General features: G+C 47.6%; 1 protein-coding gene across 6 annotated transcripts in view; it reads right to left on the reverse strand.

Annotated features, from left to right (window-relative positions):
- The window catches only part of Ntrk2 (neurotrophic receptor tyrosine kinase 2), a 325,590-nt gene extending 301,138 nt beyond the window's left edge, over positions 1-24,452 (reverse strand). For 3 of the 6 annotated variants that reach the window (XM_060380556.1, XM_060380561.1, XM_060380562.1), the window contains exons 1-3: positions 24,266-24,452; positions 23,604-23,726; positions 22,160-22,714 (exon numbers count right to left, since the gene is read on the reverse strand). In XM_060380556.1, the coding sequence (XP_060236539.1) occupies positions 22,160-22,371 (212 nt within the window). In that variant the 5' untranslated portion in view covers positions 22,372-22,714; positions 23,604-23,726; positions 24,266-24,452. Of the gene's footprint in view, positions 1-20,995; positions 21,065-22,159; positions 22,715-23,102; positions 23,380-23,603; positions 24,198-24,265 lie in introns of those variants that run through there. The other 3 variants (XM_060380558.1, XM_060380557.1, XM_060380560.1) reach the window with 3 other exon arrangements.
- Positions 24,453-24,688: the final 236 nt, after the last annotated feature.

Below are 24,688 nucleotides of genomic sequence, written 5' to 3' on the forward strand. Positions count from 1 at the left end.
GGAAAGTAGAGGATAAGTTTTCCAACTCCGCCCAGAAGCACATGTGAGGGGTCAGGTGACAGGTCAGTACAAGAGGCAGGGCTGGGTCCTCTTTCTGTGGCTTCTCATTTGAGAAAATGCCACACGGCTATGGCAACTTGGATGTGAAAAGTCTCAAGTAAGCTTGCTCAAAAATCTCCGCTCAGCTGGTCAACTACTGTACACTTAAACGTCAGCATTTCCAACCTGCCCGGAAGTGGCTGCCAAAGGCTCTTTTTTGGACTGCTTAATGGGCTGGGCACGGAGCTGCCGGAGATTGGCTGGTGACACAAAATACCACCAGAAGATTGCTCATTGTTTCCATTTTTCAGAAGGGGAAACTGGGCCTCAGACATTCGGGCAGTCTCCTCCAAGGTCATGTAGTTGCCGGAGATTTGAACCTCGTTTCACAGCCTCTGAATTCACAGCCACAGTGCCAGATCACTAAGATTGTTGTCCTACTTTGCTCTATTTTGCTGTGATAAACCACCATGACCAAAAGCATCTTGCGGAGGAATGGGTTTGTTTCACCTCACGGTTTCTGGCCCACCATGAAGTCAGGGCAGGAATTCAAGGCAGGAACCAAGAGGCAGAGCCGATAAGAGGCCATGGAGAAGTGTTATTTACTGATTTGCTTCCAGTGGCTTGCTCAGCCTGCTCTCTCATACAACCAGGACCACCAGGCCAGGGACAGCACTGTTCACAGAGGGCCGGGTCCTCCCACTTCAATCATTAGTCAAGAAAATGCCCCACAGGCCTACCTGCAGGCCAGTCTGATGGGGGCATTTTCTCAGTTGAGGTTCCCGCTTGCTACATGACCTGAGAAAGCACTAACCAGCATACTATAGATCACAAATCCAGTTCCTCCAACAGAGAACCATTTCTAGAATGTCTGGATAATGGGTCTTCACAATTAATCATGGCCTAAAAGCAATGAGGAGTAAGGATATTTTTCAGGGGAGTTTCACACTGTGTCTATATAAAACCATAATAAGTGACAAGAAATTATCCTTAGTCTCCCACACCGTGCCAACATCTGAAAGCTGCGGGTTCCTAGGACAGCGCCCAAGTCCTGGAATGTATATACAGGAGCGCCTTGAAAATAGTAAGTGGTCAGATCTATGAGCAAAACATTTTTGTGCTGGCTCCACCTTGACCTTGCACTAGCTCCATGACCTGGGGAAAAGGCCCACCTTCCAGTTTTCCTGTCAGAGCTGGAAAATGACAAAATCCACCTCATGCTGTGGAGAAAACCAGAAGGCTTTCTCCTACACGAAGCCCTCCATTAGGGCATGTATATGGGGGACTGTTTTGATTGCTAAATGATACAGGAGGATCCGACCCCTGGTGGATAGCATCAGCCCACTGACGGCAGCTTCATCCCCTACGGAGGTGGTCACTGAGGCTAGTTACTGACAACCTGGTGAGCCCAATCACAACATCTCTCCAGTGCTCACATAGGCAGACGAGGATACGCACTTGATAATATTTAGGTCCTCATCGGTGTAAGAACTATGAAAAAAGTCCCCCCAAGTAACTATGGACGAAAAGGTTACCCTCCGCATTTTCCTCTGAAAGTTTGAATAGCCTCATTATTGCCTGTGTCTGCCAACATGAGCTGTCCACCAAGGAACAGCACCATTCATCATCAGAAACCTTAACTTGAGGAGCAGCATAAGGTTTTCATAAAACACAAAAATATCTACCAGGAAAATACAAGTTTAGCTGAATTATTCCATCGTCCCCCATACAGATTTAAGACTAAACTATAGCCAATAAATCCCACAAGGAGTCACCACACAGTTGTGACTGGCCACACATGGTCTAGACTTCTCTCTGCTGATGTGATCAAATGCTTACCAAAAGCAGCTTAGGAAAGGGTTCATTTCAGATTGCACGAGCACATCATTTAGGGATGCCAGGGCAGGACTTGAAGCAGGAGCCACGGAGGCATGCTGCTTGCTAGCTTGCTAGTTTGCTATCTGCCTTACTCAGTGGCTCACTCTTAACTGCCCTGTACAGCCCAGGACCAACTCCATAAGGGATGAAGCTGCCCTCAGTGGCTGGTGCTATTCTCTGTGGGCCAGATCCTCTTGTGTCATTTAACAATCAATACAATCTCCCACAGACATGCCCACAGGCTAAGCCAACCTTTGCAATTTTTCACCTGAGGCTTTCCGCCCAGATGGCTCCAGGCTGTGGCAAACTGACAGTGAAATCTCACACCGTATATCATCCTGATCTGCCCAATACAGGGTGTTTCTCTCTCTCTCTCTTTTCCTTTCATGTTTTGTTAGTTGATAACATTTTTAGATTAGAAGTTTACATATTTTAAAAGCTGAATCTCAAACACAAACTAAAATAAAGTAAAATTCTTAATCGAAATGAAAATACAGAAGATGGTGGGAACCACCCCAGCATTAACACCCTGGATCATGATGGTGGTAATGGTCAGCTGTGCCCTGCTTCTCAACCCACCCCTCCCCCCACCCGGGGATCTCAGTGTGTTTCTGCTGGTAATGTCCTGACTGAAGTGGCTATTCCTTTGCTGCCTCCTGGCAAAATTTTGTGATGCTGATTCTTGCTTTTAATTTTCTCTGAGACATTAATGCCCCATACACTCTACCTTGATAGGAGCCGCCTAGAGATCCCGAAAATGCGCTTCATCCAATGAAATGACACACAGAAAGGAGAATAAACACCTCACTTTAAAAAACAACAAAATTCTTCCTGTTATGATATGGCTCTGACATTCCCCCAAAGACAAAGTACAATAGGTGAGCTTGCCAGCTTGTACGCGTGTTAAGAGGCAGTGTGAGACTTCAGACAGGCAGCCTAGTTGGAAGGAGGCAGTTCCCGGGGACAGGCATCTCTGCTCCACACTCCTACTCTTTCCACCATGATGTCCTGCCCTATTGCTAGCCGAGGGTCACCGACAAAAATCACCCTTTGCTCCTTTATAACTTTGTTGCCTCGGGTATTGTGTCCCAGCAACAAAGAGCTGGCTGACACACTTTTGCTTCTTCCAGAACATCTAGAAACTTCCTCTGTTGTTAAAAAGAAACAGAAATGGATGTAGACGCAGCTGAACACAGTTTAGTGCTTCATGTGATGGTGGATGAATCCCAGAAGGAGGAAAAATATTAGATTGTTTGTGATAAATCTTCAGGTTCCAAGGAATATATTTGAAATCACCAGGCCTTTGTCTCTGGCAAGTCACACTGGCCCAGCACAGCCAACGGGAAGATGGCCTCATCAGGTAGCATGACACAGCTTTGACCTGTGACAGCACTAGGACAAAACTGGGCCTGATGCTGAATGATTACCAAAAAGTTACTTAAGGGTCTGTTTAAGCCAGCGTTTTTATTTAGGACACTCGGTTCAACAGGAAATTATGCAAAGCATAAGTGAGCTTGTCCAGTGACTTGGGGTACAGGTCATAGCTAATTTGTTCTGGCAAGTGCACAGCCCTCTCAGGTTGGAGGCACCACAGGGGCCTGAGAGAGCTTTCCTATGGCTGGAAAAGCCTGGTCACAGCTGCTCAAGAGAGCTCCTAAGCCAAAGCCATCCCTGCTGGCCTGTTCGCACAGCTCTGCAGCTCCACCGTTGGTCCAGATTCTGGGGACGTCACATCGCTGCTTCCCAGCATGCCTGGGTCTGCCTGCTGGTTCCTTTGCAGCTCATCTTCGTGTGCAGGCAGGGTGTCTTCCACCTGGCTGAGCACGCAGGCAGCGCTGCTCAGTCTGTGTGAAAAGATGTCAGTCCCCACCATCTGCTTGTCTGGTTTGTGAGGAGAACAGATCTAGCCTTATCCAACCACAGGGATGGAATTTTGTTTTCTAGGCTCTAAGAAGAGGAGACCATATCTGAGCACCATGCCAGACAGAGCTCAGCTCACTAAAGCATGGGTGGTGATGGGAGTCTGAGCTTATAACACACACAGCCCCTGGAGAGCAAACGCTCCAGCCACTTCACCTCTGCAGACTCAGGGCCACTGTCATGACCCCCAGCCTTCTCCAGAAGAACCTGAATCTACCTCTGGATCTTTGTGAAAATCTGTGCGCTGTATCATTCATTGTCCCTGCAGAGAAATTCCTTTCTGCACAGGGTGCCGGACAACGCCACGCTCCTCCTGTGGGATTAGGATAGGCTGTCTCCTTCCTCATACTGGGTTTTTCTTTCTATTGCCAGGAAACTGCGGACAAATGCTGGACCCAGTCATTGTAACTAATCCAAGCATTCGGGGTCACTGGTGTTCTGTTCTCTCTCTCTCTCTCTCTCTCTCTCTCTCTCTCTCTCTCCTCTCTCTCTCTCTCTCTCCCTTCCTTAATCCTTTGATTTCTCTTATTTTTACCCTGTTAACTTTATTATATAAAGTTATCATTGTAACTGTTCAAACTAATGAGGATTTGTCATGCTTCTAATACTTATTCAATTAGAAAGTATGTGCCCATAACATATAGTTCCTTGATCATTTAGTAAGATGAAATGAAAAATTCACCAGAAGTGGCAACACATGCCTATAATCCCATCACTTGGGAGGCAGAGGCAGGTGGACCTCTGTGAGTTCAAGCCAATCTGATCTTCCTGGGAAGCGCCAGTGAAACCTTGTCTCAAGCTTTTTTTTTTTTTTTCTTAAAGCATTAAATCTATGCATGAACTATATTTTTAATGTGTTCTCCTCTCTCTGCTACTTCAGGTAACCAGTGTACTATTGATGATTCCGGAGGAAGGAATGCCAGCGAAGAGCCTGGGCTGAAGAAACCTGGCAGGTATGTCAGCTAACATGAATCACAGCTCTGAAACATGAATGAACATCTCTGAAAGCCATGGGCCTCTGGGCCTGACAAGTCAGTCCACACAGACAGATCCTGGAGACTGGTGTCTCTGCTACAGCCTCAGGGTAGGTCAGGCAGAGGGAAAGCGAGCAGCAGACAGAACATCAAGAAAGGAGAGTGATGCAAAGGGTGAATGTTTAAGATCTCTATGAGGGTCTGCTTCCATTCGGCACGGGCTTTCGCCTGGCAGTTATAAGGGGTGGGAGCAAAGGAGGGCGGTAGTGTGCACTGAGCTCCCAATCTCTCTGAAGCTTCCCCTTTCCTGGTAGTGTTTCATCATTTCTATAGAAGGCACGAGATCACTTTCTTTGGAGTCAAATTACAAGCATGCTGGTGGGAGTGAGCCAGAGTGTAAGAGGTTGCTGTGTGTGGCCATGATATGGAGATGTCACTCTGCAGAGAGAGGGACTCTGTCTACAGCTTTTAAGGAGGTCTACTAAAAATCCTCCATTCGAGCTGGGCGCCAGCACCCTGAGAGGCAGAGGCAGGCAGGTCTCTGTGAGTTCAAGGCCAGCCTGGTCTACAAAGTGAGTCCAGGACAGCCAAGGCTACACAGAGAAACCCTGTCTCGAAAACAAAACAAAACAAAACAAAGTCCTTTATTCATGGAACATAATTCTTTAAAAACTGCATTTCTGAGCTAGCTGGATCACTCATAGCAAAAATAAAAGGGTTGTTGCCAAGAGTTGGGGAGCAGGTATGGGGTCCAGCTGTTTGATGCTTAGGACTGCAAAGTGCAAAGACCTCTGAAAATAAACACTGAGATGGCATGGCCCATGGATACACAAAAAGCCAATCAACTGAACATTTAAAATACTTGAAATGCATATATTTTGTAGAAGCCTTGTAACTGGGGGAAAGTTGGAGGGCAAACTGTTTGCTTCCCAGAGCCCAGAAGAACAGTTAGAAACCTGCTAAACAAAGTGGACGAGGTCTACACTACACACAACTCTAGAAAAAGACTGCGACCTGAATATCAGTGGCTAAATCTGCCTCGTGCCCGCTCAGCACACAGACGGTCAATATCCCAATCCACCAAGCACAGCAGGCGAGATGAGAGTGCTGGGCAAACCAGCCCAGGGGCATCCCAGCATGCAGTAATGGGATGGATGCCATTCCTTCGCATCTGTGCTCTCAACCGCAGCACCTGTGTGATGCCAAGGTCAAGGGGAACCCTTTTGCTTGGTTACAGTTCTTCAGCCTCACAGGACCTCCCACAAAATACAGATGAGGACAGACACTCAGAACCAAAGGCTAAAGAATAAGCCAAGTCAAGCATCTTACAAGCGTTTTCATTCAGCCTCATGGCATCCTACAAAAAAGGTTCCACAGTCACTCCTTTTCCAGATGAGGAAGAAGAGACACAGGAAGTGAAACTGATTTAACGTGATGGAGGCTGATTGACCCTCTTCCTAGCAACTCGTCCTTCCTTACAGCAGCGACCACACCCAGAGAAAGTATGAGTGAGTGTGAGCAGCTGCTTGCACATGCCAGCTGAGCCAATTAGTTAAATCTTCACCTCATCCAGAAGGGCTATCATCGAGGAATCTGATGACAAAGGTTGGGAGGACATGGGGAAAGAGGAGCCTTATTCACTGCTGATGGGGTACAAATTAATACATAATGGAAGTCACTTTTCTCAAAAAATTACAATTTCCACATGACTCCTGGGCATATATACACAGAGCTCTATACCGTGCCAGAGACACATGTATGTTTGTGCTTATTGTTGCTCTGTTTATGTTAGTAAGAAAATCGAGCCAACCTAGAAGGCCATCAGCTGAGGAATGGATAATGAAGACCTGGCAACTTAGAAAATGGGATATTAGTCAGCTCTAATGAAAACTAAAATATAAAATCTTCAAAAGAATAGATAGACTTAGGATGTATAATATCAAGTGAGGCCAACCGATCTCAGAAAGAAAAAGAAAGCAAGTTCTCCCTCAGGCGAGACTTCCAGCCTACGGCGTATGCATGCTTACGGGGTCTGGTATAACACTTAGAGAAGAGAGTGAAGATGAAGGATGTAGCAAAGGACACCCAAGTTGGGGAAGAGGGTAGAAAGTGAATTGTTTTTTTCTGGTTTTAACTCTGTCATGTTTTTTTTTTCCTCTTTAGTGGTGAATAAGTGCATAAAACTGTATTTGACAGTGACTATGTAAAGGTTTGAGTGAGGTTCTCTAACTTCAAAAATGGCTGTTCTAAGTGCTCAGAAGTGCTTAGTTTAGAACTAAGAAACCATTTGAGTGGCTTCCTTAATACCTGTGCAATGCACACAATGAAGTGGTCTTTTTATTTATTTATTTACAAAGAAAAAAAGTGATGAGAAAGGGAACTTTTCATACATAGGTTTCCTACATCAGGGTTCTCCGAGGATATAATTTAGAAAAAAACCTGGGGGAGGAGGAGAGACTCCATCCCATGCTGTCCTGGCTGGGAACGTGGCTCACTGTGTGTTACACCCTGCAGAGAAAGGTGAGGTTCAGCTATGGAGGGGTCTGACTAACATGGTGAGCCCACTGCATGCTCTCAGGAATACACCCCATAATGACGCTGTTCTTGAGCATTCTCCCAGCTCAGAACCTCAGCGACACCTGTTAGACAAGCTGGTCCACAGGCCCTTAGCTCTGGGCAGTGGCCTAGGCTGGGTGTCTCTGCCAGGTTCTGCCACCTGAGTCGAAGAAGGGTCCAAGGGACAACAGGAGGCTCCTTCCTGAGCCACACCCTCACTTCTTTAGTAGGGAACCCCTACTAAAAGCATTAACTCTACCTCTGGGACCTATTGAAGTCTGTTTTTCTTTTAGTCAAACCTCCTGAGGGTAAACTGTGCCATTGGTGCCCATCGCTAGCCATGATGATGTGGGAAATGGCTTTTCTATGGTGGCATACTGGAAAATCAGGTGTGATATTAGATTGTTGGCACACTTAAGGCCCCATGAGCTTTTAAGAGATGACTAGGATGGTCCAACAGGGAGAAAGAAAGCTTTATTTATGTCTGTGCAGTGGGTTGTGTTAAAGATATGGTAGGAAGTAACCTGTCTCATTACCTAGAATCCAGAAAAATACACACAGAGGACATGTTTAATGTACATTTATTGAGTAAATAATGAATGAGTGTCAGCCAGGCAGTGGTGGCGCACACCTTTGATCAGGAGGCAGAGGCAGGTAGATCTCTGAGTTGGAGGCCAGCCTGGTCTACAGAGTGAGTTTCAGGGCGGCCAGAGCTGCACAGAAAAACCTGTCTCAAAACAAAAATAAAAACCAAACAACACTGAAAGAGTGACTGCCTTAGCTGATACACACATAAACATGTATCCCAATATATCCATAAGAAAACACAACTCAGTCACGAGGATGCATGTTGCCCTTTGACCTGGACATAGACAACGGTAAAATGAAATAAAAGGAATTATTGGCTCCACGACCTCCAAGGTAGGCTGAGTCAGCAGTAAGCCCAGCAGCAAGCCACCAGGCGGGACTTTTGTCTGTTTATTTTTGTTTTGTTTTCTGGAAAGAGATAAAGTTCTTAAAAGAATAAATAAGAAAGCTGAAAAGTTAAATTCCTGGAGGTTCCCCAGCCTCACCATGAGACCTGTGACTCTACCAAAACAAGACCTTTCTTACCAGAGGGCAACATTATAGTCAGTTCCAGAATGATGCCTATTTCTTTTGAAATTCTTAACTTCAAAACCCACAGGGAACCTAAATATATGTATGAATATATTTACATATAAATATATAGAGAATTATATCAACACAAACAAATGGATGTTATTTAACTCATGGAGAAATTATCTGTTTGGATCTTTCAACACCATCTGTTCACCTATAGATCCCTCAACTCTATTTCAAAAGCTTTTCAATCTTATATGTCAGTTATTTTATGATCAGCGCTGCAAACAACTATAAAAATTTCTCAGATGCAAAATATGTTGATTTACTATAAATGCCAATGAAGGGCACATGATGTCCACAGCGCTGGCCTGGTGCAGCTTGAGTGCAATGGCACAGGCTTCTGCGTACACTATCAGACGGTGAGTTAAACTGTCCCCAAGAGTTTTCAGTTCTTTGACAAAAGCGAACAACCTCTGCCATCTGCACCACAAGGAATGTAAGTCACATTTGAACTCTCACTCCAGCATTGCCTTGCATGGGAAGTACCGTAAGCACAGCTTCAGGGAAAGCTGTGACTGATCCACGAGGCTGCCTGCCATTGGTTATCACGTAGCTCAACAGGCACAGGTCCTCATCACTGCACTCATTTGTTGGAGATCTGAAGTGCTGGGGTGACCCCTTTTCTCTGGGGTCTGCTGCCTCTGCATCTATGGGCCCTCATCCTCCCGGCTCACCTCTGTCTCCTTTCTTGTTCAGTAAATATTCTTCTAGCCTCACCAAGATGCCATCTCTTTCCCTCTCTACAACTGATTTAGTCTTATTGTGCACAAACTAATGTTGTACATTTTAATTCTGTGAAGGCTATTTGCATAAGTAAACACCATAACCTAGAGGCTTTAAAATGGTCACCTCAAGAGATTTACATATGGATAGCCAAGAAACTAACTTGAGTGCTCTTACCTAGAATTCTAAATTATGATAAATAAGATAATGTTAGATAGATAGAGATAGATACATAGATAGATACATGATAGTTAAAATTTAAATACATAGATGATACACAATGATAGATAGATAGATAGATAGATAGATAGATAGATAGATAGATATGAGAGATACATAATAGTTAAACTTTAAATAAATGATAGACAAATGATAGATAATATATAGATGATAGATATAGACAGACGTGATGATGATAGATAGATGAGGTAATAGATACATAGATCGATAGATAGATACATACATAAATTGATAGATGATGGATAAACAGGTAGATGATAGATAGAGAGAAGTGATAGCTACGTAGATAATAAATAGTTGACAGATAGATGATAGACAGACAGCCAGACAGACAGAATATAGATGATGGGTAGATAGCTGATAGACAGCAGATTCATGACTACATTTCTTCATGTATGTCCAACGTGTTGAGAAAGAGCAGCAATGATACCTGTGCTCATTCAGCTCAGCTCCTACTGGCATACACAGCAGGAACACAATGAGCACTGGGGGTGACTGTGACCTCTACACGATTGGGACTTATGGCTTCCTGCAAGAGCAGGGGAGGCCACGGCCTAGACATTAAAGGAGAATGGGAGACTTGAAAGATAAGGAATGATCAGCCAGGAGTGGAAGGCAGAGAGGTGGCTTCAGGCCATGGGGCGGCCATTAGGCACTGAGAGCGAGTGAGAAGATAGCTTGGTGCTGAAATATCAGAGTGTCCACATCTCAGAACTAAAGTATTAAAGGTTCGGTAAGGCAGATAGCAAGGCCAGAAGAATGGCGATGCCCCAAGGACACAGAGCTCCTAGGCCTGTGAAGAAGATATTGCGTGCAAAGTGAGAGATAGAGATAGGGTTTCTTTATTGTACGTGTAAATAGCCAGGTTTCCCCAGCACCATTTGCAGAAGAAACTAACGTCGGTGTGCTAATGATTCAGACTTCACACCTGGACCCTCATCACATCACTATGGAAGTCTCCCCTACATCATCATGACTAGGAATGTACACACCCAACCAAGATCCACCCTCGTGACCTCAGACCCAAGGAAGAGGCCTGCCCCAATGGTGGGTTTGATGTCTTTAGTGGAGGATTCTGAGGCCCTGGGCCCCAGGCCAAAAGGGCAGTGTGTGATCTTCAGGTAGGAACCTCCCATTGTTCACTGAGCCTTTCGTCACCTCACGTGAAGGAACATGGTGGTGCGTGAGCTGCCCAGGATGCTTCCCAGAGCTAAGGGCCTGTGGAGCCGTGGGTCTCCCACACCATCCGTGTGGTTTCAAGCTGGGAGAATAAGGAAGGGGTGTTGCCCTGACTAGTTTTGTGTCAATTTGGCATAAGCTAGAAACAATTGGAAAGAGGAAAACCTTATCCAACGGGCCAGTGCACATTTTCTCAATTGACATATATGAGGGAGGAACCAGCTCACTGTGGGCAGGGCCACCCCTGGGCTGGTGGTCCTGGGTGCTATAAGAAAGCAGGTAGAGTAAGCCGTGAGGAGCAAGCCAGTCAGCAGCACCCCTCCATGGCCTCTGCTTCAGCTCCTGCCTCCAGGTTCCTGCCCTGACTTCCCTCAGTGAGGGATGAGATGTAGAAGAGTAAGCAGAACTAACCCCCTTCCTCCTCAAGTTTGCTTTTGTCACAGTGTTTGTCACAGCAACAGGAACCCTAACTAAGACAGGTGTGTTTCTTGAGAGTATCCAGTATGGCCACCAGGCTGTTCAGACAGCTTTGAAGAAAACAGAGTGGTGTGCATAGCTCAGATAGAATCGCAGCTTAAACACATTAGGTGAAAACAACCCAGATTCGGTACAGTGGATATAAACAGACATATCTGTGCGTGTGCTACGGGCACAGGCAGACTATTTCCGGAAGGAGAAACAGATGGAACTGAGCGGGTAGTTGCGCTGGAAAGAGACGGTGGGACGGAAGACTGCAGCACTGGTTAGAAGAGAGACCAACTTTTCAGGAGACTCTCATTCATGCGGCTGCGTTGTTGAGAACGTTCAGTATTAACTTTTAAAGTTACTCTCCAATAAAATCACGTATAATAAAATTAGTGCATTTCAGAGAAAAACACGTAAAATTGTTCTAAAGAATTCAGGAGGCTCTTGGGCTTTAGCCAACAGAATTAGTCCTGGACAGTGAGTGGAGGAGGGAGAGGAGGGGCATCTTCCAGGGGATACAGGCCTGGCCACCCCCTCATGGAGATGGAGCCGTCACCAAGCTTAGCCTGATGCTGCCAAACACCTTGACTGTAGAATTAAATGCCCAGGGCTCCAAGATCATTGAGCAAGCTTTCAGCCATCATTTGTTCCTCTTTAGAGATCTCTTGTGTAAAAAGAGATTCTCAGGCTGGTGTCTGTGTTCTATCCTGTACAATAATTATGCGGACTCTTTATATTGCAATATAGCGACAACCAGGAAAAAGGGAGGAAGAGGAGGGAAAAAGAAATAATCATCTTTGGGTATGAGAGCACGAGAGAAGTTATTATTGTCAGTGTTGTGACAAATTCTGAAGAGACCGGCAGCACCTCCATGACCGCTCTGGTTACAGGGCTACATATACCTAGCGTGGGTACAGAGTCAGACATGCAAACTAGGAGGCTACCACAGCGTTTTAAGAAAAAGATGATGGATGGCAGTGGTAGAAGTCAAACTGTTCTTAATTAAGTACTTATTTGATATTTGTAAGACCATAAAATTTAATATTTCTCAGACTGCACACCCCCATAGAAGAGACAAGGTCAGCCTTTATATTCCAAGTATTTAGCACAGTAACCCACACAGACAAACCCCGGCAAATATTTAAATATTTAAAGAAAGGAGGAATGGGAGAGAGGAAAGAGACAAAGAAAATGAATATGTTTGAGGAGTTGAATTGATAAATGGATAACTGAAATTTAAGGAGAGAGAGAAGGAAAAGGAGAAGGAGAAGGAGAAGAAGAAGAAGGAAGAAGAAGAAGAAGAAGAAGAAGAAGAAGAAGAAGAAGAAGAAGAAGAAGAAGAAGAAGAAGAAGAAGAAAGAAGAGAGATGCCTAGGTTTCTAGCCTGTGTTCCTGAACGGGCTGTGGTGTCATCATCAAGGGAAGGGAACACCTCAGCAGATGGGTTTGAAATACTGACCACAAATTTAAGGTTCATTGCTGAGTGTGGTGCAGAAGGCATGGTCAGTACCAGCTGAGCACTTGGACTCAGAGACTGCTGCTGGAAGCTCCTGAAAACACAAGAGGGGATTCTGCTAGCACGAAGGAGGCATCAGATGCCGTGCCTGAGGATGGAGCAGGCTGGGAGGAGAAGCATGTATGGTGAAAATTTCAGGGACACGAACTTTTAATGGAGGAATGGAAGAAGAACCCACAAGGAAGGCCCAAGAGCCAAGTTTTTCTGAGAGGTCCCCTAGATCAGGGGACAAGTCATGAAGGTCTGTCAGGACAGGAACGAGGGAACAGGCATGGAAGGACACCCATGACGGGGAGCACAGATGAAGTTTGACTTTGGCTTCAGAAGGGCAGGGCTCCTACCGTGCTTAGATGTGCTGTGGTGTCTCCAGCCACACCTGTGGAGACTCCTTAGCCCAAATGAAAGAGTTTGATGGGCAGAAAGATAAGATCTGATCTTGCTGATAGGACATCATCCATCATCACAAAAGGTAAACCAAAGAGACAGGTGACTTAGGAGTCCATACTTCTCATCCATAGAAGCTGGCCAGATGTGTTTCAAAAATGTTGTCAGTAAATACACAGCAATGAGGTTTATTTTTTTATTATTATTATTAGAAATCAATGCTTGAGCTAGCTGGTATATGCACTTAAAACACAGGTAGATGGAACATATTAAGAATGCTTCCACCCAACCCCAAAGAGGGATCTCAGTTCTCTTGATGGGAATCACAGAGAGGACATGTCCAGAGCAGAAGAGAACTGACTTGCAGGCAGTGAGGTAGAGAAATTCTGTGAGTCAGAGTTCTGCTACCCACCTGCCCACAGCACCACAGCAGGCTTTAAAGGAAAAGAAACAGCGTGGTGTGGCTGACTGATCAGAAGCAAAGGCATCTTTTAGGGGTTGGCATCCAGCTAGGTCCCTACTTCTAGCTGGTAAGGGCCAAGCGGTCATTCAGATCCCAGACCCAAGGTTGGTTTAGAGGAACCAGCAATTCCAAAGGGGCCAAACGCCTCACTAACTCTGGCAGTTTCAACATGCCCTGAACACTGTTTTGGCTGCTCCAGCAAAGTACTTGAGGCTGAGCTGATTTAGTTTGCAGCTCCCCAAAGCCAAGTGCACAGCACAGGGAACTGTTTAGTGGTTGGTGAGTCCTCAGGAAAGCCCCACAGAATGGAAGTAGGAGGCAGAGGGATACCGACCCTCTCACAGCCACCCACTTCCAGGATACTGAATACACTCATGTGATACCCGAGTCACTGCCCCAAACCCAACAGACTACCCCCAGAAAGACCTCAGTTCATTCACAGGGTGTGGCCCCTATTCAACTCACACTAGGCTCCACCTCCAAGGCCCCACCAACTCTCCACAGAACACATGGGAACTGAGGCTCCAGAACAAAGACCCCTGAGGCCAAACCTCATGCAAAGTTCATCAGGCCCAAATACCACATTCACGTGGAGTGCTCCATTCCCCAACACTAGGTTCTTTAACCCATGCTGTGTTTGCCTTGTTTAGCCCAAGTCCAGTGGAAAGAATGGTGGTTTAAATCACAGGTCACCTACCCTCCCCCCCGCAAAAAAAAAACACACATACCAAAAAAAAAAAAAAAAAAGAAACAAGGTTCCTTCATCATCCACCAGAGATTTACAGCCAAATTCTCTGTCTCTGTCTCTGTCTCTGTCTCTGTCTCTGTCTGTCTTTCTCTGTCTCTGTCTCTGTCTCTCTCCTTCCCTATTATTACCTCTCCCTCTCTCTCTTTTTCTCCCTCCCTGCTTGTGTGTGTGTATGTGTGCTGGCCTGTCTGCCTGCCTGTCTGTCTGTGTCTGTGACCTGGGAACATGAAGAGGGGATAGAAAGTACCACAGAAATAGAAAAAAAAAAAAAAAAAACTAAAAAGCCACAAAGGGAAAGATCCCAAGCACCAGGCGGCCTGTCACTTTGGACTGCTATGAAGAAAATGTGCAAGAATAAGTCATTTTTTACAACAGAAGTTTATTGTTCATAGTTCTGAAGGCTGGCAAGGCCAAGGGCAAGGTCCCAGCAGATGCCGTGTCTAAAGGGGCCCGTTTATAAACAGGGCCTGTTTATAACATCTAAAGTTGTCCTCACACTGTAGCAAGAGCAACCGGGCTATGGAAAGTCTCTTTTTTAGGGCACTCATTCTATGCATGAAAGGTTTGCCACCTCCTGGCACCACTGCTTTGGGAATTAAATGTCAACGTGTGAATCTGGGATGAGGCGAACAAACATCCAAGCCATAGAATAAAAAACACAAACAAAACGTCTGAGGAGCAAAGGCTTCCACGGCAGCCTAGAGGAGGTCCTAGAACAGCTTTGAAGGGAAACTGGATCCAACTACACGGAGTAACTGCGGCTTCTTGGCTTGCTCGGGGTTTTCTGTTGGGTTGGCTGGTGGTGTTGGCGGGTGGGTGGTTAGGTTGGCAGTTTGTTGGTGGGTTGGGTGGTTAGATGGATGGGTGGGTAGTTCCTTGGTTGGTTTTATGGTGCTTGAGCACGGTAGGTATGCCTTCTACCACCGAGCCACTTCTGCAACCCGATTTGTTTGTTTTGGAGAGAGGTGCTTGATTTTGTTTTATTTTTATTTTTAAATCATACCCTGCCAGGGAATTTAAAGGTCACCATGTCAAGTTCTCTTGCTCACACATAACAAATGAGTAAGGCAACTTCGGCGAAGAAAAACGGCCTGGTGAGCAAGAGTCGCATTTGGCTACAGATATCTCCCTTACCGTGCAATAAGGGACTCTGGGATCCATGAAACAGAAACAAGCCCCTTCACAGGGCTTGGGGCTTCCTGGTATTTATTTATTTATTTATCTATCCATCTATTTTTTTATTCTTGTGTGTGTGTGTGTTTCTACCACGTAGATCCTGGGGATCAAACTCAGGCCCTCGGTTTTGGAGGCAAGTCACCTTAACTTGAGCCATTTTGCTCCCTCATCCTTTTTGAAAAAAAATTTTTTTCTTGGCCTTATCTTTTAAAGTTGTACCATATTCCACAAGTCATTTGAAAATTCAAATCCCTGCATCTTTTGATTTGGAGCAATTTCCATTTGTGTTGAAAGCTGACGAAAGACCCAGAAGACACAGCAACGTTTACAAACTTAGCTCTGAGATGTCCTACCATGTCCTGGGCAAGCAAGGGGCGCAATGCTTGAAATGAAATTTAAAAAGTAACTTAAGACAGCTAACCTTCCATTACCAGGAGAGCTTTATAAATTACCATAATTCAATCTGAAGGATCACACAGAGCTGAGTTTCAGCAGAGATTTATATTCATAGTCACAGGGTTCTACATGAATATCATTCCGGGGTGTATGGGTATGCATGAAGATTATAGGAAAGGCTGAGGTGCTAAAAATTAATTGGTCTTTATTTGAAGGGCAAAAGGAACTCTAAATAGTGTGCAATTAATAGTTCTATTCCCTGTGAGAAGATTAAAAATGACTAAAGTCACCCAAATCATGTATCTCTTAAGAATACAACAGACTGCAAAGGAGCTGAATGAAAGTGGGGGGGGGTGAGGAGGCAAAGAAAGGAGTGAAGCATCACTCCGCCCCTGCCCCACAGTGGTGCTTGGTCTGAAAACCAAATCCAGGCAACTACAGTTGAGGAGACAGAGGCCTGGGTGAGTTGCTGGGACTTCATCCCTCACTATGGCTGACTTGACCTGGCAGGTCGTTCTGGCAGTCCCTCCCAGGCTACTCCAGCGGGAGGCTTTAAATCTACATAAGCAGACACTCCTGCCTAGGGAATTGTCCTCTCACTGGGAAGCCCCGAACCATGACAACACTCAGGATAGCCGCTAAGAGGACCCTGAGGTTTGACCACTGGCTCAGCTGCTGAGCTGGGTCTGGTGTCTTGGAGCACTGGAAAAGAGGGCAAAGTGGAAGCCAGGGGAAAAGGTCTTTCATGGGCGCTAGCAGACTTTATATAAGAGACTGAGGGTACCGATTGTGGCAAAGACTTCTCTCTCTGTCCTGTGTTCTGTGCTCACCACTGGTCCATTTCCCATTCCTCATCTGGGCCAACTCCAGAGGACTTTCCTTTGCAGCTCAATTTTGTGTAAGAACTCTGAAATGGAGAGGGCTGTATATGCACATATTTTTTTTTTCAACGACAGTTCAAAACAAAAAGTCTCGTCCTCCCCTGTGAAGGTAAAGTCATTGCTTTGGAATCTGTAATGGCCTGGGCCTCTTTAATTACATCGTCTCACACAGAATGTGCTCCCACTGAACTAGCCACCCCAAGTTTGTCTTCCCATTGCTGAAACTTCTCTTGTAGTGGCCTGGAGTTAGACCTCAGTCTACAGACAAAAAATAAAACAAAACAAACAAACAAAAAAACAAAACAGAGGAGAGTTTCAAACAGAGAGGTCACAATATTTCTTAGATGTAAGGAGACAGAACTTCTCATTCCTGCAAGAACTTGGGGGTTGTGAGAAGGGAAATGGAGGCTCTAGGGTCCCTTCTCTTTCTATGGCCTTGATTCAAAGCCTTTCTGGACCCTGGCCTTCTCACCCTCTCTCATTAAACTAGCACTGCCATGCTAACAGGCTGCTTAAGCAGCTCACATTTTAAAATGCATAGTTTGGGGAGTTCAGAGCATGCCTCTGACACCAAAGGATGATAGAGCATAGAGCGTGGTGCATGCTGCCCCCTCCCACTGCTGGCACAAGAAGAGTAGCCCCCACCCCATGCTGAAGCTCTGGGGAAGCTGTGGGGACAGGAGAGAGTTGTCTGAGCATCGCAACCAAAGCTCTTCAGATGCGTGGAGACCAGAGTTCTAGAGACTGACTCACAGCTCCCCGCTTCCGCTATGGACTGGTTTTGGAACACTTGAAAGAACTCGGTGTCAGCACATGGTTTTTCTTTGGAGAGCTGTGATAACTTCAAGACTGTTCGTGGACTCATGTCCAGATCAATATTTATGATTTCCCAATCTCTCGGACACTCCGGAGAGGGAAGTAAGTGGCAGGGGAACTCTGGTGGAGTGGGATCTCTACCTTTTTAATGGAGATCGACCAGCAATCAAATGCAGCGCTACAGCTGCCAGGCTGCTGCAGAGTTCAGACCTCTGCCATTTGGGACAGCAGGGTGAGATCTGTATTTTAAAATAGCTTGACAAAGTAGATCATGAAAAATGACCGGACAGCTATGGTTCTATGCTTTTTTTTTTTTTTGTGCTGTCTGTCTCTCTCTCTTGTGCCCTCTCTCTCTCTTCCCACATACACACATACACACCAGACAAAAATTCTGCCATCCATAAATAATCTCTCTCCTGAACCTCCTTACTGCATACTAACACTGCTCAAGGGTTGGCAGAGACAGTGCCATACTCTGTCCCACGGCTTTGAACCTACAAGAAACACTCCAGAGACACAGAAGAGCCAGCTCAGCCTGAAGATGATGCCAGTGTGCTCCACCCAATAATGGCCTGACCATGTTTGTCTTCCTAATAGATCAGCAACTAGGTCAAACCTGGGGAACTGACATGCTACTTAGTGGGAAAAAAAAAAAAAAGAAAGAAAGAAAGTAGCATGACAAGGAGAAATTAAATTTCCCTTCCCCTGCTAAACAAAAACTCTAGGTTATATGCCTTAATGATCTAGATACAGTCAGAGATCATATGGACTGCCCCTAAGGGAAAAGAGACCTCCCTACAAAGCCTACTCTTCATCTTAGCCAATATCTCTACCTAGGAATATTGAAAGAGATACAACAAAAGGTTTATGGCATAGAAACAGTGAATGACCTTAAACAGGCCTACGCTCAGCACGAGGGAGCTATGACCACATCACTTCACCCCCCCCACTGCTTGCTTGTAACAACATATAACCCAGCTCTTCTCTTAACTCTAAGCACTCTGAATTCCCATAAGGAAGTATCACTTTTCAGAGAAGAAGAAAATCAAACACATTTTCCTGTACATCCAGTGATGGAAGGTGGGAGAGAATAGGGTCGGAAGGGTCACGGGGCTTTTTCATTGTTTTACCCAGTGCAATAAAACGAGATTGAAGGTATGAAAGAAAAAGGCTCCAAGTGGTTAGGCTGAGCTGAGGTCTGTCCACACCTCCGCTACGCGGAAAGGAAGGTTTCACCTCCAGTTTGCAAGTTGTATTAGATAATGAACAACGCTGCATTTATTAATAAGCCCAGTGTGACTTGTGCAACCACGCTCAAGATAAAACGTATAGCACTTAAGTGCAGAAAAAGTGCGACCCAAAGTTTTAGAACTGGCAGTGAGGAGCCTCGGAGTAAATATCATACTCATGCCCTTGGCTGAGTCTTTGTGAGTGCCAGGATGTTTTAAGCATGATTAATTGCAATAGCAAAGCTTATTAAGGTGCCAGGGCCAAAATCAATGTATTAATGGCAGAGCATTACTGCCTTTAACCAGGCAATAATAAAATGCACATAGATACTCTGGCAGCAGAAGCTGTGGGTTCTATTTACGCTGTGCTAAGAGAGATGAATGTTAGACTTGGTTCCAAACATTGCCCCCAGTTCAGAGAATGTCACCCAAGAAGTTCAGGAAAAAGACCCCCATCAGCCTTCGTAAACACTTGCAATACTAGAGTAGATGGGTTCCACAGCGTGGACTGGAGAACGCTACAGGCGTGAACACTGGGAAAGCACACCATGGGAAACTTGTTTTAGCCATAGGTAAGGACAGCAAACTCATCTTAACTACGCCTTTACCTACCACTTGGGTAAGACATACAAGACACCTTGGCACTTGACACAATGGGGATTTAAATGGCCATAATCCCAATAACATTGCGCTTCCTTGTGACATTGGCACTGTCTTAAAAATTAATTTGGAACTTCTGTGGCATTAACCATTTGCAAACATCAGTAGTTGTCCCTTAGCAACGGTATGCCAGCCAGGCATTTGTGACTTCACACAGAGAAGAAGTACAAATGGGCTTAAGTGATAATGTGGGACAGACGCTGTGACACTAAGATTTCTAATAAAATAGGCTTAAACAATGACCCTCAAACAATGACAAGCCACAGGTCAAGTTGACTCCAACTTCGCATAAACACAGAGTCCTTACCTGTTAGCTAATCTGTGCTTATATTTTTGAAACATTCTAACATTTCTCTACAAACCTTAAGGGACACACTTCATAGCTGAAAATACAGATACTAAAAGATACATTATCTTTATGATGTAAATACTCAGCTGTTGTTTTAGTAAGTTCTGAGCCCAGATAACAGGCCTCACTCCAGTTTTCATGTAACTTCAGGGGTAGCTCAGAATACATTAGGGATAGCACTGGACCAAATAACGGTTTTGAAAACGTGGAATTTGGTTCCAAGTCTAGCTGGTAGTCACTGGCCAAGTTGTTCGTACAAACATTGTCAGGGAGGAAAGGTAGCACAGACGGTGTCATATGAGGCAGAGGAGGAAACAGACTCGACTAGAGATGCTGTCTGAGGTCTGGATCACTGGTGCCTTCCGAACAAACATTGCAAAACAATTTACAGATGCTCACTGCATGGGCTCAAGCACCAGTGAGGGGCGAAGCAAGCAGCAACACCTTCTTCCCTCCCCAGCCTGACGAATATTGCCCACCTGCTCCTGTAACCCCAACACTCAGCCACACACAGCTCTCAGTCCACTCAGTAGCATGGATTTCCAAACCAGCGGGGAGAAAAATAAAAGCAGAGGTACTGGGCCATCAAAATAAGATGAACGACTGTGGCTTTAGTAAATATTTTTTTTTCTAAATAGGAAGCTGCCTTCATGTGGAAAAGAATGACAGCATCTGCAAGGAGAAAACACAGAATGCTCTGTCTTCGGGTCTGCATTGGGCAGAGAGCTCTGGGACCTCGGAAGCAGGGTGCTTTCGATTTAAAGATACTTTCCTGCAGCCGGTCTTAAAGGGTTACAGTAAGACCACTGCAGGGACACGCAAGCGCCGTGTCTCACTTCTCCCTTCATCCGGTGTCTTGTCATTGAATTCTTTAAAAAGCTGCACTATCTAGCTGTGCAAATGCACCTCCCCCATCTCCAACTACCAGGCAGGCTCTGACGAGGCCCCTCCATCCTGACTGACAGCACCTTCGGAAGGCCTGGGTTCTGAGACTGTTCTGACAAGGCCAGCCCCGGACAAGCACAACCCGCCCTACCCTCCCGATGGCCTGCTGTGCTACTTGTCAAGGACTAGGAACCTAGGAACCTGGCACCTGGGACCCAGAGTTCACGGACGGATTGGCTCAGCCATGCCAGGCCTGTAGGCTGCACTCTGCCCTGCTGTCATTTCCTTCCACCCGAGTCCAACAGCACAGCCATCAGCAGCAGAACGGCAAGATTAGAAAGGACTCTTACTTACATTTAAAAACCAAAACAGGTTATCTTGATGCCTTTGGCACTGGCGGATGCATTGGCAGAAAAACACTGTTGTACATTGGGAGAGGGGGTGCATGCGCACTCGCCAACCGGAAGGCCACAGCCCAAGCCCTACTTTCAAGGCTGCCTTTCTCAGTCTCAAACACTGTGAAAATCACCCAGGAAACTTAGCTTTATAACCCTCTCCACAGATGAATAAAGCCTTGTGTTCATGAGACATAAAATGGCAAGATCACTGGGAAAGAAAAACAGCGGTACCTCCAACACAGGTGACCTGGGAATCTGGAGAAAGGACTGTTGAGTTCCTGTGTGTTTCTCACAGACATCCAACAGGGAGAAGAGAGATACATTTCTCTGTTTCTCCACCGAGCTGGGGCAAGCCGTAACCTTTCTGGGGACACGAAGGTCCCAGGCTGCAGCTATCGTCCATCAGTGTACACACGGCTGTGCCATCCAGCCTAGTCCTGAGGAATTATTCAATGGGCAATTAAGATTTATAATCCAAATGGCCTCAAAATCCTATCTTCTGAGAAATCAGGTCCAAATTAAATCAGCCCAGGCTTTTAGGCTTCCCATGATCACATTTTCTGTCTTGAGCAAGTGCTTTTCAACACTCAGAACTTCTCCTCTTACACGGCACCCTCAGAGCCTCTCCGGCTGCAATCTCCCGAGCAAAATCCGATAGAGGAGGCGGAAAGGGAAACCGGTCAACTCCAAACCTCGGGAAAAGATGTTAAGGGAGAGACCCTCACTCCCTCCAACCAATTTCTGAAAGTCCGTGGTTTTAACCTTCTATCTGGCAAATATCACTAGAACTTCTCACACAACACACACACAGTATTTTACCAAACCAAAAAAAAAAAGTTCCAATATTATTATCATATACATAACGCCTAAACACACCCATCAGAACTTTGAAATGAAAATGCACTTGGAATGCCTTCCCAAGAACATAATGGGATCTTACAGTGCCACCCTTTACCAGCTGGCAGCCTTAAGCCAGTGAAAAGCACAGGTAAATGACAGGTACTCCATCATTCTGCCCTCCTAGTTCTCCCCAGGTTTGGGGCAGCATCTACCTACATCAGGGCGTATCTCCGCCTGAGCCCTGAAGTGGAGGACAGGAGAAAAAGTACAAGGAACTCACATTTCGGTGATGTTCTCCGGGTCGACACTGTTAGGTTCCAACCTCGGAAATGCCACGATGCCAGGAGAAGGTTCCGTACACCAAATCCTAGAGGCACTGCATTTGCAGGACACGGGGCAGGCGAGAGAGGCCCTCCAGAAGCCCACCACCAGCAAACATAAGCCCCAGAGCCGCGCCATGGCGGGTCCATGCCACCTCGGCCAGGGCGACATCCCTTGCTGCCAGTGCCAGTCAGTCGGAGTGCGTGTCCCTACGCTGAGCCAGGCGTCCCCCGCCGGAGGGGGGAGGCCTTCGCGGCGCCCTCTCGCTGCTTGCTGCTGGTGGCCTCCCGCGGAGTGGAGCGGCCGGAGGGAGGCTGAGCCTGGCTGTGCTGGGCTTGAGCAGGTTGGCGCGGGTCAAACGGTTCACAGCGGCTGGGACGCCGCGGGACGCCGCTCCGAGCCACAGGGATGCTGCATGGTCTCCTACAAGTCAGGCACCCGCTCGCTGGGTCTCCCCAGACTCTTTGGGTCGCAGAACCGCTAACCCTCGCGGCTATCGGTGCGCACCTCAGGGCTGAGGACAAACAGACACGGATGAGACTGAGCTTAGAGCCTACACACCACCGAGCGGAGCGGGACACAGCCCCTCCGCGCGCTCTCCCCCACCGAATCCCCGCTTGGAGAAGGGATGTTTGAGTGCCCAGCTCCCGCCTCGGAATCAACTTGCCCCTCAGTGGCTCCCCAGTGTGCCCGCCCTCCCTCCAAGCCTGAGGCTGAGGCAGGAGAGGTGCGGAAAGGGTCTTTGAGAGCAGATTCCATAGCACAGGCCAAGCCAAAGGACCCTCTAAAGAGGACTCGGAGGCTGCGCCAGCGATGGGGCCCCAATGATGCTGCAGAATCCTCCCCGGCCGCTGGGCGCTGGGGGGAAAAGGGGGGCGGGCAGGTGGCGGGGCACATCCCACCTGGGGAGCGACTGCGGCAGGGGGACAGTGCCGGCCAAGGCCACCGAGGGCTGTCGGTGCGGCTCCCCGGCCTCCTGAACCAAGCGCAAGGAGCAGCAGCAGCAGTAGCAGCAGCAGCGGCAGCGGCAGCGGCGGCAGCAGCGACTGGCTCTAACCCACTGCCGCCGCCGCCTCTGCTACTGCTGGCGAAGTGACGTGAGGGCTGACGCAGAGCAGGGGCAGAAACTCCAGAAAATTAGTATGAAATCCAAAAACACACACGCTCACACACACACGCACACACGCATAGCCTAGCATCCTCCAGACAAAAGCAAGGAGGAGGGGAGGGAATCTGGGGGCGAGCGAGCGGGGAGGAGGAGGAGGCTTGGTGCCAGCGGCCAGGCGCAGACAGCAGCGTGTGGGAGTTGACACTCGCGCGCACGCACACACCTTGGCTGGGTGGCTGTGCGGGGTGTGCGTGTGTGCGCGTGTGCGTGTGTGCGCCCCTTACGACCCAGGTACCTCTGAAATGCAGCGTTGCGCCTCGGGGATGCTTCCTTGGTCCCTAATTCTTACATCTCTTCGACACCGCAGCAGAGGCTTAGGTCCCCCTTGCTGAAATGGAAGCCTGGGCTTGGGCAGGCTCTGAAAAGATGCGCCGTCCTTATTGTAGGAATCCTCCCTCTCCCTCTCCCTCTCCCTCCCTGCTGCGTTCTCCTTTCCCCACCGTGCTCAAAAGGGAAAGCAAGCTATGCCCCCAAATCCAGAGAAGACAGGCTACACCCCCTAGAAAAATCAATATATAAGGCTGTGCGTTGGTAACCAAGGACCGTCGCCCGGTTCCGGGCCACCTATTTAGGGTTGGATGGTTCCAAAGCTCTCCCGCTGAGGTTGCTGCCAAGAGAGCAGGAGCCTGCAGATTCGAGTGTGGCTCTGCTGGGTCTTTCTCCTGCCGTTTGCGCCACAGGGAGAGCCCCGCGTGGGGAAGGGAGCGCGCCCACCACGCAGTGGGTTCCCTAAACGCTCGGCACCGACCCTGGCCTGCGGGGAGGATGCCTCCGCGTCATCTTCTCTTATTCTTTAACCTGGCACGATGCAGCCATTCGAAGATCACAGCTTCACTCTCCACGGCACCCACCCCTCAGTCAGGGCACCCAAGCCCCTGTCCCCTTGCCCTGCCGTACCTTGCGCGTGTTCGTGTGCGCGCTCACGCGCGCGCGCGCATGAGCGCGAACGCGTACCCTGCACCCGCGCTGCCCCAGGCAGGAGGTGCTTCCCAGCTACCGAGAGGCTGGGCTCTGGCAGCGCCCTGGTGTCTCACTGGGGACACGGGAGGCGATTCCGGAGGGTCGAGCGACAGAGCGTAACTGCTGCGCCGGTGCCATTCGCAAGCCTGGCGTGAGCCTGTCCTCGCCGTTTGCGGCTCCGACCGCCCGCATATCCGCAGTCATTTAAGAAGGAATCCGGCCGACGCGCCGCAGTGCCCGACACTGGCGAGGGCTCTGGTGCCCCCGCGCGGGGAGAAGAGGCCCAGCACGCCCTGGCGCGTCCTGCCTTTGCCACCGTCGCACCCAGAACTGCGCCGCGGGCGCCGCTGCAGCTCCAGA

Source organism: Meriones unguiculatus, chromosome 3 (genome assembly GCF_030254825.1).
Source record: "Meriones unguiculatus strain TT.TT164.6M chromosome 3, Bangor_MerUng_6.1, whole genome shotgun sequence".
Classification (NCBI taxonomy): Eukaryota; Metazoa; Chordata; class Mammalia; order Rodentia; family Muridae; genus Meriones; species Meriones unguiculatus.